We start from the raw sequence: 13955 nt of genomic DNA on the forward strand, positions 1-13955 counted from the left end.
TGTAATTGGGGAAGTCAAGAATCATATATCATGCCACCCAGGAGAAAATTATATAAATTTCGTAATTTATTTATATTACATTATATTATTCCAGGATGATAGGATTATATTCCAAGACAAACAATTAAAAATGCGAGAATGTAAAAAAGAATATTTGAAGATATCGAAAATTCGTTTTCGCGAAAAAGATTTGAATTACATATTGTATTTTGTAATTATAATTATCTTTATTTTGTACAATTTTATAACATTAATTAAAAGAGAAATGATTAGTACCAATCTTATTTTAACGCGCAATTATCATACCTTCAATATGTACAATGAAAATGAATTAAAATATAATTTTATTAAATACAAATTGTTTAATACCTCCAACTGAAGAAGGTAGGTTTCGAGGTACATTGAATCTTGAAACAGCATCGTTATTGTTTCGATAACATAATCGTTAAGAAAATAATACGAAGGTATTTCAGGTCTAACAGCCATACACATACACGTATAAACGTAAGTACATAAGTTATGGATACACGATCTACCAGTTAGTAAAAAAATTGATTCCTAATTTGAAACTGATATAACAAACAGTCATAATAGGGCGCGCTGATTTAAATCGCATACCATTAAAATGATCCAAGGTATAAACGTCGAATCAATTTCTTTGTATCCACGTGATAACATTCTCGGATCACGTCTTCTCAAATATAATATAGGTATTTTAATAAACTTGAGAAATTCAACAAATTCGATTATATTTGTACGCGTAATATTTAGAATATCTCGAATGTGCGCTCAGCGATTTCTCATGTGTGTGAACGCAATACATACCTTGCTTCAATTTGATAGAAGACAAGTAATGAGATTAATAGTAATTGTATTAATAACAATACTTTTTATGCGATAGTAATAATAACTATAATAAGGTACGAGAGAATCACACGAGGCGTTGATCTTAGAGGACCACGTTTCTCTTAATTGGTCGAGGATACTACATTATTACTGGGTTACTAACTACATCTTCCATCGTACATGGGCCTTTGGAGGTATTGGTAAATCTATCATCTATGAAGAGAATAGACATATGCGAATATTTTATAAGTTTGTGTAACTTAGGTATCGACTTACACTTTGCAGTTTCTTGCCACGCTTTCTAAGCGTGCGAAGTATACAATCTGGAAATATCCAAGAACGTACAACGAGATCGAAGAAAACTTCTATACTTGTTCGTACCAGAGATTATATTTTAATTAAGATTAAAACGATTGTCAAACGTTATTCGCATATGCCTGAATCTAACAATGAAACTTTGAATAAACTCTGAATAATCTCTTCCCTATCCCAATTCCTTGTCTTGAACTCCTTATCATCTGTAAACTACAAACGTAACGTTGAATCTTTGGAATGCAAAAGTCTCGGACAAATTTTTACTTGACCAACAACAACAAGACACGAGGACGACCCGAACGATGGATAATAGTCGAAGCTCTTTGAAAAATACCATTAAATTGCAGCTGATTGCCACAACGATGGTCAGTATCGAAGTACGTACTTACAGTTTATTCGTTTAATTAGAGATAATTCGACAGTCGCGAAAAGTAAAACTATTTCGTACCTGCATCGTACGAAAATCACCGAACGGAACGAGCATCGGATTTTCTTTTTTAACTCGTAGAATGCAGGGAAAGTAGAGTTTGAAAGAAACCTAGAAGTTTAAGAAATATTAGATCGTATTACTTGACTCTGCGAAATTTACGGAAAAATGTAATAGCACAGCTTGGTAAAATCATAAAAATTCTTTACGAAAGTACAGATATTATGTTCGGATATTATGTAGAATTCAATCCCCGTTTTAGCAAATCTGAAGATCGACTTGTTCCCGTTTCACATCGATCTTAGCTAACAATTCTGCGATACCTACGATCCGATAGCTCGCTCTGAATTATTAAGTCCATGCCATTAGAATTTTAACGCCAATAAAAGATACTTTAGATCTTCTTCTTCGAGAGTGTCGGTATTCTTCGACGATGAAATGGATTAGATCTTCTTCATTCCCGTAGCTGAAATATTCTTCTCTTTTTAGTTTTATACAATCACGCGACAACGATCAATGATCTGTTGACCGCGTGAGGATTATGTATACGATGCGAAAAGGAAATATATAATAGAGGTCTAGTAATACTGTTGATTTCATCGTGGATTCGATAGCACGCTTGAAAGACTGGGTAGGAAGGGTAAGTACATATTTACAGACAACGTTCGGCGAGTTCGAGTTAGTATTTCCAACCGATACTTAATTCCTCGCGTGAATCGTCAGATATTAAACGCGGGAATCGAAATTTTAGAAACAACCTGCGGAACTCGTACGAATGTTGCGTTATAATTTTCGGGGGATTTGTGACATTTGGGAGCTGAGTGAAGGTTACAAAATAATCGTAAAGATCTCATAAGACAGTGTCGAGAGTGTCGAGACTCCGCAAGAGTTGTTCGTCCTTGGAACACCATTGTACCAATTCCTCGATTGTCACCACGCCGTCTTTGTTTGCGTCCATTAACTGAGGATAAAAAATTGCTCAGCTGTATTAAATCCCTAATTAGAAGAGAACTTCCGATCGATCAATCGTGGTTCGAATAAATCAGCAAATATTTTTACATGTAAGGGACAGAAGCGAGATCGATCGCGTTTACTCACGTGGAAAATACGATCGACGTGTTCTCGGGCAGCCAAATGCGGCTCAACTATTTGCGGCTGGGTGTAACGACCCAACATCTCGTAGATTGAACCAACCACATCCAACATTTCCTCTTTACTGATCAATCCATCGCCGTCCAGGTCGTAGAGTCCAAATATCCACTGAAGCTTTTCTTCCACCGATCCTCTCGAAACTTTCGACAAGATGGTCAGGAATTCCTGGATACGATGAAACGCAATTATGAAACTACGAACAGTTGCTTCGCAAGCAAAGCGTACGTATATCTGTAAAAGTCTCTCACTTCGAAGCTTATCTTCCCAGACGGTTTCCTCTTCATGGTGTTGAAGACGTAATGAGCGTACTGGCTGGCATCTGAAACATTCGACGTTGATCGTTTTTCTGTTGAAACGAAAACTCTTAAATTGTTCACGCTTCATAACGTTATTAACTAATACGGATAGATAGATTTTTATATTCCAAAGCGAAAGTAAGGATAAGATTGATGAGAAAGCTCAAAGCGGTAGCCAAATATCGTGCGTCAAGATCTTAACAATCTTTGAAGCGAGGATTACAAAGGTTACAGAATAAGTGAACAACAGATTGTATAATAATACGATATTCATCGGTCGGTATAATCAAATTTGTACATTTAAAAGTTATACAGATAATAACGACGTTACCTGTGAAACGAACTAATTCTATGAATGAACTAATTTTTATTTCCAATAATAATTGACAGAGGGAGATCTTTCGTTACACGGCTCGAGAAATATCCAATCACGAAAGGATCAACTTACCTCCCTGTGGGAAGAACTGTGAGAAGATCTGCTTGAACGCTTCCTCGTCGACGAGACCCGTAGGACATTCCTGCTTAAATCCGCGATAGATAAGCTGTATCTCCTTCTTGGAAAACCTGGTGTTGGCCGCCAATGTGGAAAGCTCCTCCGGCTTGTACCTGCCGCCAAGGGCAAGGGCACCGGCGGTGGAACCCCCTAAAACGCCCCCGAGTTCTTCAAGTTCGCCCTCTGTAAGTTTGCCAATAGGCGCTTCACTTCTAAGACTGTACCACGCGTTCGAGATACTCCCCTCTCACCTTTGATCAAAGTGCGTTCTTCCTCTACACCAGGCTAAGGGAGGAACGCCGTTTCTCCTCTCTCACTAGCAGGCAGGAGAGGAGATGGCGCGTTATCTACTTACGATACAGGGTGCAACGAGCTCAAGAACGTCAATTACTTTACGGGAGAAGATACGCCGGGTGCCCGAGAAGATAGCGCGACTGACTTCACCAGGCAACCTGCCTACACTCCCATCGAGAAATACGGGGGTTCTACGGGAGACAGTGCGCGCATTGCCAAGACGGAGAAAATACCTGGAGATGTACAGGTGCACAGACTTGCAGGCGGAGAACTCGTGAGCGAAAGATAATGGGAAGAATTAATTGCCCAGGTAAAACATTTCGGCCCGAATTTTTCCAATTGTTATCGGCTCTCGCCCCGTTTATTCAAACAAAGATTTCATCGAAACTACGTTTGCAAGTTGGCGTATTCCTTGCCATCTAGGTCTCGTCGAAGATGGTGTTTTACTTGGGGACAGTTGTAAATAGAGTTATTCGCACGATTCCATCTATTTCGTCGTTTTATAGACGATGGAAAGATGCGCGAGGTGAATAGAGAGATAGAAAAGAGATCGCTAAAAGTCAACAGGTTCCAGGTAATTCGAGACATCCGCGATACTTGAGATTCGAGTAGTTAAAGTGATTTAGATTTCTCAGGTCGATCGGCTGACGCAGCATCGAGCAATCGCTTTCGTTACAGGGGTAAAAGAATCAAGCCACGATTTAAGCGTACGCTGTTTCGTGGGCGACAATTTTCACGCGACACGGCTGTCTAGACGCGTTTCACATCGAAGCGGCGTTAAAATCGATATTCATTAACGCGAAGCGCTATAAATATAATTACCGCCGTCGAAAATAAGATTCAAGATCAAACGAAAGCGTAACCCAACGCTACAATCTACAGAGAGGGAGATCGAGCTCTAAAGAGTAGTTGCAATCTCTATACAAATGCACCTAATCAAAAAGAAGTACCTAACAATCGACATTCTACCAACATACTCTACGAGAGACTGTACATTGCTACCAGTAATAAATATACGCATTACTACTTGATTTACGGAAATGTCGTAACTAGGGTGATGATCTCGACGTTGGCACGCGTTCACCTATCGTTGGACACGAATTCCACAAGTTGCCTTTCAATCTCTGTATCGATCAGCAAGTTTGCAAACACGCCGCTCCGTTCTTTCGGAGCGTTGCAACGCGTTGGCAAACATCGAGCGATCTCGTTATTAAAACATTCACGTTCGAGAGTATCAGAACACTTTCATCTGTTTGTCGAAATAATATTTTTTTAAGCCAAACACGGTGCTCCGGTTTTACAAGTTTCGCCGTCCGACTTGGTATACTTCTAGTCAAATTTTGTCACGTTGTACCTTGTATCTGTCGCTTGAAAACTTTGGGATAATTTTATAGTTGTAAGATGCAATGTGTATATAAATAAGTGACGAATTAATAAGCATCGCTTAATATTGGCTTTTTATAAAATTGCTTATTGAATGACACGGCGATAATCTATTTTACTGTTTACTATATATTGCTACGTAAAGAATCGTTCTATGCATTAGTTTGGACAAATTTTCTTAATGTAACTTATAATTCGGAAAGGATCTGAAGATAAAGAGTTTGTCGATAGTCGCAGAATTGAAAGGCACATGGTAAAATCAAGCAAATCCTTGTCCAACGCAAATTGGATATTTGTGAACGATAGATGAATTCACGCGTGTCCACCTATCATGCAATTACTGCAATTATCCTTTACGCATGCTTCTGATCACTGATTGAAAACGACCAAGCGAACCGTTTTAAACGACGTTTCTTTTTCGAGATCACACGCGATCGCGGGAACATAAAGCTCCGTGGGGGGAAAAGTTTCAAATAAACCGTAATGGATCGTTAAAAGATATCGTTAAAGATTTGGAATTTTTATCTCGTGTTATCATGCTGTTCCCCGTGTCGTTTCTACGTGTCTCTAAAACTAATGTGTCGCTAAAAAAGAGAGAGAGACAGAGAGAGAACGTTTGTTCTCGATTCGTGTGTTCAGCAGCTGAATACCATCGGGCTTGTTTGCGACTAAGGTAGAAGCTTCCCATTGATCGCTGCTAAAATTACGATCACGGAATTGTGTAAGGTACGAATGAATATTAATTCTGTCAAAGAGAGATGCTCGAATAACCGAAGAAGCTGTAAAGCTAGGCCGAAGAATCAATACGGAAAAGGAATGTTTGCGTTCTACGTCTTGCGTCTACGCTGCTAAAACAGGGTAATTAGTAAACGGGTTAAAAGAGGAAGGGAAATTCAGAGGGGGGAGAAAAACATCTCGGGCGCACCGTTGTCGGTCGAGACTTGTCTAAAACACGGCCGTGCGCTTTTGAACTTGGCTTTTACAGTGCACACATTATAGACGTATGCCTGTACACTGTGTAATTCCACTAGCAGCTCTGGTCCCGGGCATCCGGGGTCACCATAGCAACGGGAGAGCTCCTACCCTGTATCCACCCCACTTTGCGATTCCGCTTTCGGAGCATTTGTCGATTAAAAACGCGCGAGATCTGGAGATCTGCGTGTGCGTGTACACAATTAAAAAGAGAGAAAGAGAGAAGGCGAGAAAGAGATAGTAGAAAAAGGGAGCAAGAGACGCGACGGTCTAGAGAGGCAATAGAGAGCGTGGTCGCATCGGTCGGTTCCCTAAGCGGACCAACTACGATAAGTAGTATATTCCAAGGTGCTATCTCTCAAAGAAGGAGTCGTCAACGGGGCAAAACAAGGAGAAGAATTGTTATTCTTTCTTTCTCTGTCTGAGCGAGTGTCGCACCTTGCCGTTGCATCTTTGGCAGCTGTTAGCACTGACACACCGCAACGAACGGTTTCGCGATAAAGGGGGAAGATTCGTTCGGGCCTGGGCTGTGTCAATCCCTTCGTCTCAAGGAGGATCTCTTTCCACGGCGTATCGACTGGCCTGCACCGATTATTGGAGAGGAAACTCGAGCGGCACTACAGTCGGCCTGTATGATTGATGGACTTACTTTTCTCGCGGCTCTTACGTGCCTTCATTGACCGCAAACACCGATTCGTTGCCGATTCACAAGCGAACGATCGCGCTCGGCGATCCGGCTTCGCGACTGTGATTTCCTCGTCGCCTCGTAAATGATCGATCTAACGATCTCTTCGTTTATTTCCTTCTAACTTGGTTACCGAACCTGAACCACCGGAAAGAGATTTTCTTCCTTCCTTTCTCCCTTCTCTCTTTTTCTTCTTTTTTTCTTCCTTTGCCTTCTATCCACGATGCATCTTCTTCGTTTCCGTGGTCGGCCGTTCGAATCCGATCGACGCGTGCACTTCTAATTCAACGATCGATGCTCCACGACCGACTAACGTAACTCACACGGCGGGACTCGGTAACGATGTGCGCGGCCCTCGCGATGATGCACTGAAACAGCTGCCACGCAAAAGCACGGGGTATACGCTCCTTCGCGCAAGTCCACGCTCTTTTTCCAACCATATTCACGTAAAGTCTGTACCTGAATGCCAGATCTAAGGATCTTCTGGTAAAAATCTTTTAGAAGATTTTATTTTTTATCGTATACGATAAAATACTGCGTTCGTTTACACGTACATAAAAGCCGACAACAATCGAAGCGTCCATGGTAAAAATCATCAAGGATTTCTGTTAAATCGTATCTTCCTTCGAGAGGGTGCAAACATATTTCAGAATCTTTAGTTTTTGTTCAGTGGGCTTCATTTTGTCTTAACGAAATGTTACGCAATCACTGTGCATGTTATCTGTAATTCTATAGCGAAGCAACCGTAATCAGTTGAATTATGTATTCGAGAACTGTATTCAATTAGGTTGTGGATGCCTTGATTAAGAGCGAAACATTTGTAAATTAAGTTAAAATATAATGAACAATGTATCCTCGTCTGAACTTAATAATCTTTATAAAATAAAAGCAACAAACAATGGAATATTTGATAATATCAATATTTTTCTGCGTTATTATTATCAGAGTAAATCGTGTCAGTATGTGAGGCGTTATTTGAAGAAAGCAATAATTGTGATACCCTAAAATAATTATCTTATTAACTTGGCGATGATTATTCTGATAAAGCACAACTTTGATAAAAGCCTAAGTATTATTATTTACAACACCGAAAAATTTGACGAGTCTCGTTTTTGCTACAAGCCTCTCAATTTTCGTATTCTTAATACAGTTTAATATTATTCAGTTGATGGGTATCGTTTTAATAAACGACTATATTCGGCTCGTTATTGTTACTTATTTTACCGCAATCATTACTATATCCAGCTTTCTCCTTCATTGAATCGTTATACCTACATATTCGCAAGTGAATTGATTTTACTTGCAAACTAGAATAATACGTACAATTCTGTGCATCCTTTTCCCAGTTATTTCCATACATTCCAATTTGAGACGAAACTCATTAATTAATGTTGTTCTAGCGAACTTAAGTACTTCGTTAATTTGTTAAATAAACAACTTGTCTCGATGAAAAGCGTTAAAATATCAAGTTACCTTAACGTATCTTATGAGAGCACTTCAAGCAGCGACCATTTCACTCGGAACAAGAGATGAGCGAAAGCACTTCACTTTATCGATAATTAATGAGATAAAGGGAAGCAAAAGAACGCGTACCTAGTAGCACTTCTTCATCCCACTATAGTATATAGCATATATAAAAATTCTAAAAGAGATTTGTAACTATAAAAGTATAATTTTTTACGATTTATACACGATACAAAATGTACTTAATTTGAATTGTCCTTTACAGAGATAGAAACTGAATTTGTATATCTGCGTTCAGTAGAAAACTTGTCCATAATCAGACGCGCCTGATGCACTCAGTTTTTACCTTCACAAAAAACAGTATACCAGACGCGTCTGACTATGAACAACCTTTCTACTGAACGCAGCTGTATGCGTCGAGTATGCTACTTGCTTACTTCTCTACCCTATCATAAGAATGTACTCTTCCCATGGTTAGACTGCAAATTTTTATGTACTTATGGAAAATTTAAAGATTTAAAAATGCACATAAGATGTCAAGACATATAAAATATCCAAAGCACAATACTTATAATATTTAATAAATAAAAGAAATTTCTGCTTGAATTACCCCTTTTTAGCTCTGTTCGTAAAAATATAAATTTAAAATAAATATCCACAGTCTATTCATGACAAATATAACAAGATCATATGTTATTACGAGTAAACGAGAAAATATTTAACGCATCATGAGCTTTAGTACTATAAATATGCTATGGAATAGGGGAAGATCCAGTTCCGATTGAAACTGAGCCAAAAACATCATTGCAGAAGCAATCCAATTACTTGGTATATGTCGATCGTCGATAAACATGGTAGAAAACTATATCAAACATTGTCAGTCAACACGCAAGTTAAAGTATGCTATAGATTCGTGAGAATTTAGGGAATTATCTCACTAATGGAATTATTCACGCGAATAACGAAAACGGCGACGTTATCGATCGATAAAACGAAATTGCAAATTCGTGATTTACAGATGGCAGGATAATAGCACTTGCTATCGATAAAGGAACCGTTTTACTGATAAAGGAGTCAAGGAGTATGTAAGTAATTGTGTATGCACAGATAAATAAAGGAAACATAATATACACAGTCACTAGTTTTATTTCTTTCCTCTTAATAATCTTTCTATGCTAAAATACAAGTTTGAGATAGATTCTGAAAAACTAATTTAATACTAAATAGAAATATATTAAAATATAAATCTACAGTTTCACAGTTTCTACAGTTTCACGATTAAGACAAAAATGGTTGTTTTCAAAGTTTAATAACGAAGGACAATTTTTATACAGAACTGATTTTCGGTTAAATCAATTTTTTAAATTAAATAGATTTCAGGGTAATTCGGTTAGCAGACGAATTTTTCTATCGGCCATATCAGAAATGTGTGAGTACTAAGGGAAGGATTTCGGCCGGATGGCTTGATATTTAAAAATGAACGGAAACGACATTTCAAGTTTATCGTACAAAGAATTACAAGCCTTAGCTCTCCGATATCGGGTACCAGGTAACATAAAGGTAACTGATCTACCATTAGAAACTTTAACGAAAATGTTAATAAAGTTATTCCCACTTCTTCGTTCTTTTTCCTAAAACGACAAGTAAATTGATTTTTGAACGATCGATTACGATTTTTGACCGTAGAAGAAATTACTGATTAAAGTGTTACAAGCCGCGAAAGGCGGAAATGAAAATGAAGTTGGCAGGCTCTTACAAGATCTTAAGCAGAATCGTAAGAGGAAAATGAGAAAAGTCAAAGTCGGGAAACTCGGGTTAACCTCCACACCATTACATAGTCCTGATTACGGTATGGCCGATGATTACTATTGTCCGCAACAGCAACCACCTTATCAGTGGGTGAGTTGATCTTCATTTAGTTTTATCGCTGTAATGTGTATGCGAACTTGACAAATTCAAATATTATATCGCAGAATCACACGTTCGTATCAAACATTGATCAATAACGCTTGAGACAGAAAATTATATCGAACATGAATAATTCTATAGATCGATCATTAATCAATCTTATTGGAAATTTTATATTTACAGTATTTTTGCAATGTTAATATTCTCGTAAATTTTTAAAGAAGCTCTTAATAAAGAAAGATGCAGAATATTTGAAAGTTTTTAAAATAAAATATATATTATGTTATTAGGTGGGGGCAGAAGAAGAGATCACAAATAGAGATGATAACAACAGAATCCCTCATTATGAAGAGTTCAAACAGTTCTTAATAAAAAGAATACAAAGAGAATTTCAAACATATGATACAAATAATAATCAAATACAGGATTCAACTATAGTAGATCTAAGAACAGCAACAGTTTCAACTGATGTGCAAAAGGTTCCTTTAGATGTTAGTAACTATAGTAAATCTAATGTAGTTCCTGTTAACAATGTAAATTCAATATATCAACCAAATGATAATGTAGAATATCAAACATTAGAAGACACAAATAGTAATGTACAAGGATCTATACTTCTTAAAAAAATGTTACAAGCACCAGTTGGTGCAAATTTGGGAGAAATAGCTAGTCCTGTACTTGGCAGATTTTTGTCAGTAGAACAGTATCAGTCTAATAACTTATTAGATAATTCTGATACTTTAACTGCTGAATCAGATAATCAGGATAATGAAGAAATTTTGGAAAACAATACAGAATGTTATGGTCTTCTAAGTGGTATAAAGGGAGAATATTTTTTAAATGAACCAACTTTTGTAAAAAGTGTTGAAGAAATTGGTCAACAAATTTCAAATGTCTTAACAAATGAAAATATTAATCAATATAAATACCCCAGTACAAATATTGTCATGCATCAAGATTATGAAAACTGGACTATTACTAGTGATATGGATACAGTAGATAACAACTGTCCAACATCAGATGTCCAATCATCAAAAATATTTCAGACTATGTATTGTGATAATATAGGATCTGATGCCTTAAACAAGCCTATAAATGATGAAAGCTTAACGTGTCAATATCGAATGACAGAAACTGTACATCCATACAATTCCAATCAAAATTTATTGAATTTGAATACATTGGAAGAAAATCAGTATTGTGACACAAACATCATTCCTCATGTGCAATCTGACTGCAATAATACATATTATTTACAAAATTTGATTAAATGCAGTACAGAAACTACTGGAGAATATTTGCAGTATACACATTCCTTTTCAAATGCAAATATAGATCAAGAAGCTTATGCATCTACTACATCACAGACATTTTCTAACAATAATCACTATAACTCTAATCTACCATATGAATACTCTTGTTCGCGCAATAATGAAGGAACTATCCCATTATATGAAAATATAGGACAACCTGAACAAAATTGTAACTCTATAATACAAACAGAATCTGATGTTCATAGGGATGTATCTAATATGACAGAAAAGTTACAAACAAATGGTATGTACTATTGCTTTTAAATTATATATTTAAAAATGTAAAGAAAAATAATACATTTTTATATTTTTACTATTTTTAGAAATATTAGATCCATTTTATCCGAAAAGAATCACTAAGATGTCTTCACATTCTATTTTAGAAAATATTTTGAATATCATTAGTACCAAGCGTATAGATTTATCGAAATTAGATCAGACATCTTGTGTATATTGTTACATAGCCCCTATTGTTACACATACGCAAGTTTCATCAAGTGTAACTTGCTCCCAAAAAGAGAGATTTGTTGCAGAATACAGACAACATTCCTTTTCTCCATGTTGGCTACTCTACAATGATACTTCGTCCGGAATGCGAATGGCTAGTTTACAAACTAAAGTTAGGGAAACTACGGACGAATCCCGGATATTATATACATCAATGTCAAATAGCAATTCTGATTTAAGAGAGTCAGCTGCGGATGGCGCGAAAAGTGAAATTGCGGGAAGTGAAGATTCAATTTCGGAAGTGTGGCCGAACAATTATTCGAATTATGAAACGACAACCGAAAAAGATGTAAATATATGCGAAGATTTAAAGATTGAAGTCTCAGATTGTTTATTTTCAGTGATGAATACTGAGCCATTAGATAAATAGATGATCTTTCTAAAAATTAAACTCAATAAAAAAAATGTACACTCTTAGTAGTACATAAAATTGTATGTATCATCGAAAAAGAAAAAAGATAAAAAAAATAATGATATTAAGTAATTTAGAGAAAAGTAATTATACATTATTTATATATTTAAATCAAACATGATTAGTAGGAGATTGCCTTGTTTAATCTAGTTCAAAAAGAGTAATTCATTATGTTATAACGATCATGTAAAACTATTTTTTCACTTTAACGAAAGTGCGATGTTAATTATAAAAAAATATACTACTGTTAAAAGCTCGAAAAAAAGTAGGATTCTGATTTTCTTAAGTTAGTGTTTGTAAAAATACAAATTTGGCAAAAAAAAAAAAAAAATAGAATTAATAGATATACCTAATATACATAAGAAAACATACAATTTTTTTTATAAAACGAGGACAAAGAAACGAATGCGGAAGATGTTAATCGTTAAAGAAGCTTCAGAAGATTATTTGAAAATTAAGCAGGAGTGAAATAAAAAATTTTTCTTTCGTTTATTTTCTTTATCCTCGATTAATATGTATATCATTATATATTTTAATAAAAAATAAACAGCAAGCATCACAAATATAAACGTCTAATAAAATATTTGCTTAAAGCCTTACATCCACAGTAGCATATAACAAGGAAAAGAAAATAATTTATTATAAATTTTCTAAATTTTATAATATCGCGTTTATTAAATAGCAACAAATTGTGTTTGATGCGTGATCATTACTACGAGTTATTCTATTTAACAAAGTTGTTATAATCAATGAATTTCCACTTACTTGAAATTCCTTCCGTTTGCATTTGTGTTTTCAAATAATTAAAAACCTTAACTGGGATCGATTCTTTTCTTCGATTTTTGAATACTCCCACTTCAGTATCCACATTTTTCGAAGATCCTTGTTTATCGGAAGATCTACCCGGTGTCATATGAACACTATACATATTTTTTCCTAAATTCCACGTTATCAATTTAATTCCAATAAACAATTTAATGTCATTTAATTTGCTTTTTAAATAATTGCGAAAAACAGTTATTTTGCACTTTCTCGGTAAAGTAACATATTTTCTTTGTCGTTTTTATAATTTAAGCGAGTAATATTCTATTAAAAATTTATCTGGAAGTGTAAAGGAAAATGTATATGATTCGAATAAGTTCAAAATAAGGAATAAAGATAATATGTACTCGCTGGACCAAGATCTCTGGCACTACTGCTTTTAAAAAAATGCATTACAGCTATGTAGGTAAGTGCTGCGGCGCATTCGCTCTGTATGTGTCTAATGAGGTCCTCAAAAAGCAAGACTAATTACTTCACCGCATCTTTCATTTTTTGCATATATGTATACAAGAAAAGTTTAATAATACCCTTAAACATCAATTTTATGAAGCAATATAAAAATATTTTCCCCCATTCGAGAAAAATGATCACTTTAAACTTTAATCGAAAAATTAAAATATCATTTCTATCATGCCCTATTTTAATATATTCGATTTGGGTTTAATA

General features: G+C 35.8%; 2 protein-coding genes across 5 annotated transcripts; one reads left to right on the forward strand and one right to left on the reverse strand.

The window, feature by feature from the left end:
* Positions 1-202: 202 nt before the first annotated feature.
* LOC117166204 (A-type potassium channel modulatory protein KCNIP2) lies at positions 203-13671 on the reverse strand. Of its 4 annotated transcripts, XM_033349982.2 has the most exons (6): positions 6828-7218; positions 6617-6760; positions 3485-3712; positions 2989-3059; positions 2687-2905; positions 203-2549 (listed from the first exon to the last, which is right to left on the reverse strand). In XM_033349982.2, exons 2-6 carry the CDS (start codon positions 6627-6629, stop codon positions 2439-2441), a joined length of 642 nt encoding a protein of 213 aa, XP_033205873.1. In that variant the 5' UTR covers positions 6630-6760; positions 6828-7218; the 3' UTR covers positions 203-2438. The 4 variants fall into 4 exon arrangements, with proteins under 4 accessions (XP_033205873.1, XP_033205871.1, XP_033205874.1 ...); XM_033349980.2 differs by lacking the exons at positions 6617-6760; positions 6828-7218 and adding an exon at positions 13233-13671; XM_033349983.2 differs by lacking the exon at positions 6617-6760 and having other exon boundaries at positions 3485-3679.
* On the forward strand, positions 9804-12478 carry LOC117166203 (uncharacterized). Its single transcript, XM_033349977.2, has 4 exons — positions 9804-9887; positions 10014-10226; positions 10526-11792; positions 11872-12478. Exons 1-4 carry the CDS (start codon positions 9804-9806, stop codon positions 12423-12425), a joined length of 2118 nt encoding a protein of 705 aa, XP_033205868.1. The 3' UTR covers positions 12426-12478.
* Positions 13672-13955: the final 284 nt, after the last annotated feature.

This window comes from Bombus vancouverensis, chromosome 15 (assembly GCF_051014615.1).
Source record: "Bombus vancouverensis nearcticus chromosome 15, iyBomVanc1_principal, whole genome shotgun sequence".
In the NCBI taxonomy this organism is placed as follows: Eukaryota; Metazoa; Arthropoda; class Insecta; order Hymenoptera; family Apidae; genus Bombus; species Bombus vancouverensis.

Excerpts from the sequence above, each read along its gene's own strand:
- LOC117166203 (XM_033349977.2), top strand. The coding sequence starts at position 9,804 with ATGAACGGAAACGACATTTCAAGTTTATCGTACAAAGAATTACAAGCC. Across the intron at positions 10,227-10,525 it reads AGCAACCACCTTATCAGTGG|GTGGGGGCAGAAGAAGAGAT; the intron begins GTGAGTTGATCT and ends TTATGTTATTAG. Across the intron at positions 11,793-11,871 it reads AGAAAAGTTACAAACAAATG|AAATATTAGATCCATTTTAT; the intron begins GTATGTACTATT and ends TACTATTTTTAG.
- LOC117166204 (XM_033349980.2), bottom strand. The coding sequence starts at position 13,395 with ATGTATAGTGTTCATATGACACCGGGTAGATCTTCCGATAAACAAGGA. Across the intron at positions 3,713-13,232 it reads GCAAACGGAAGGAATTTCAA|AGGGCGAACTTGAAGAACTC; the intron begins GTAAGTGGAAAT and ends GCAAACTTACAG. Across the intron at positions 2,550-2,686 it reads ACGTCGATCGTATTTTCCAC|TTAATGGACGCAAACAAAGA; the intron begins GTGAGTAAACGC and ends TTTTATCCTCAG.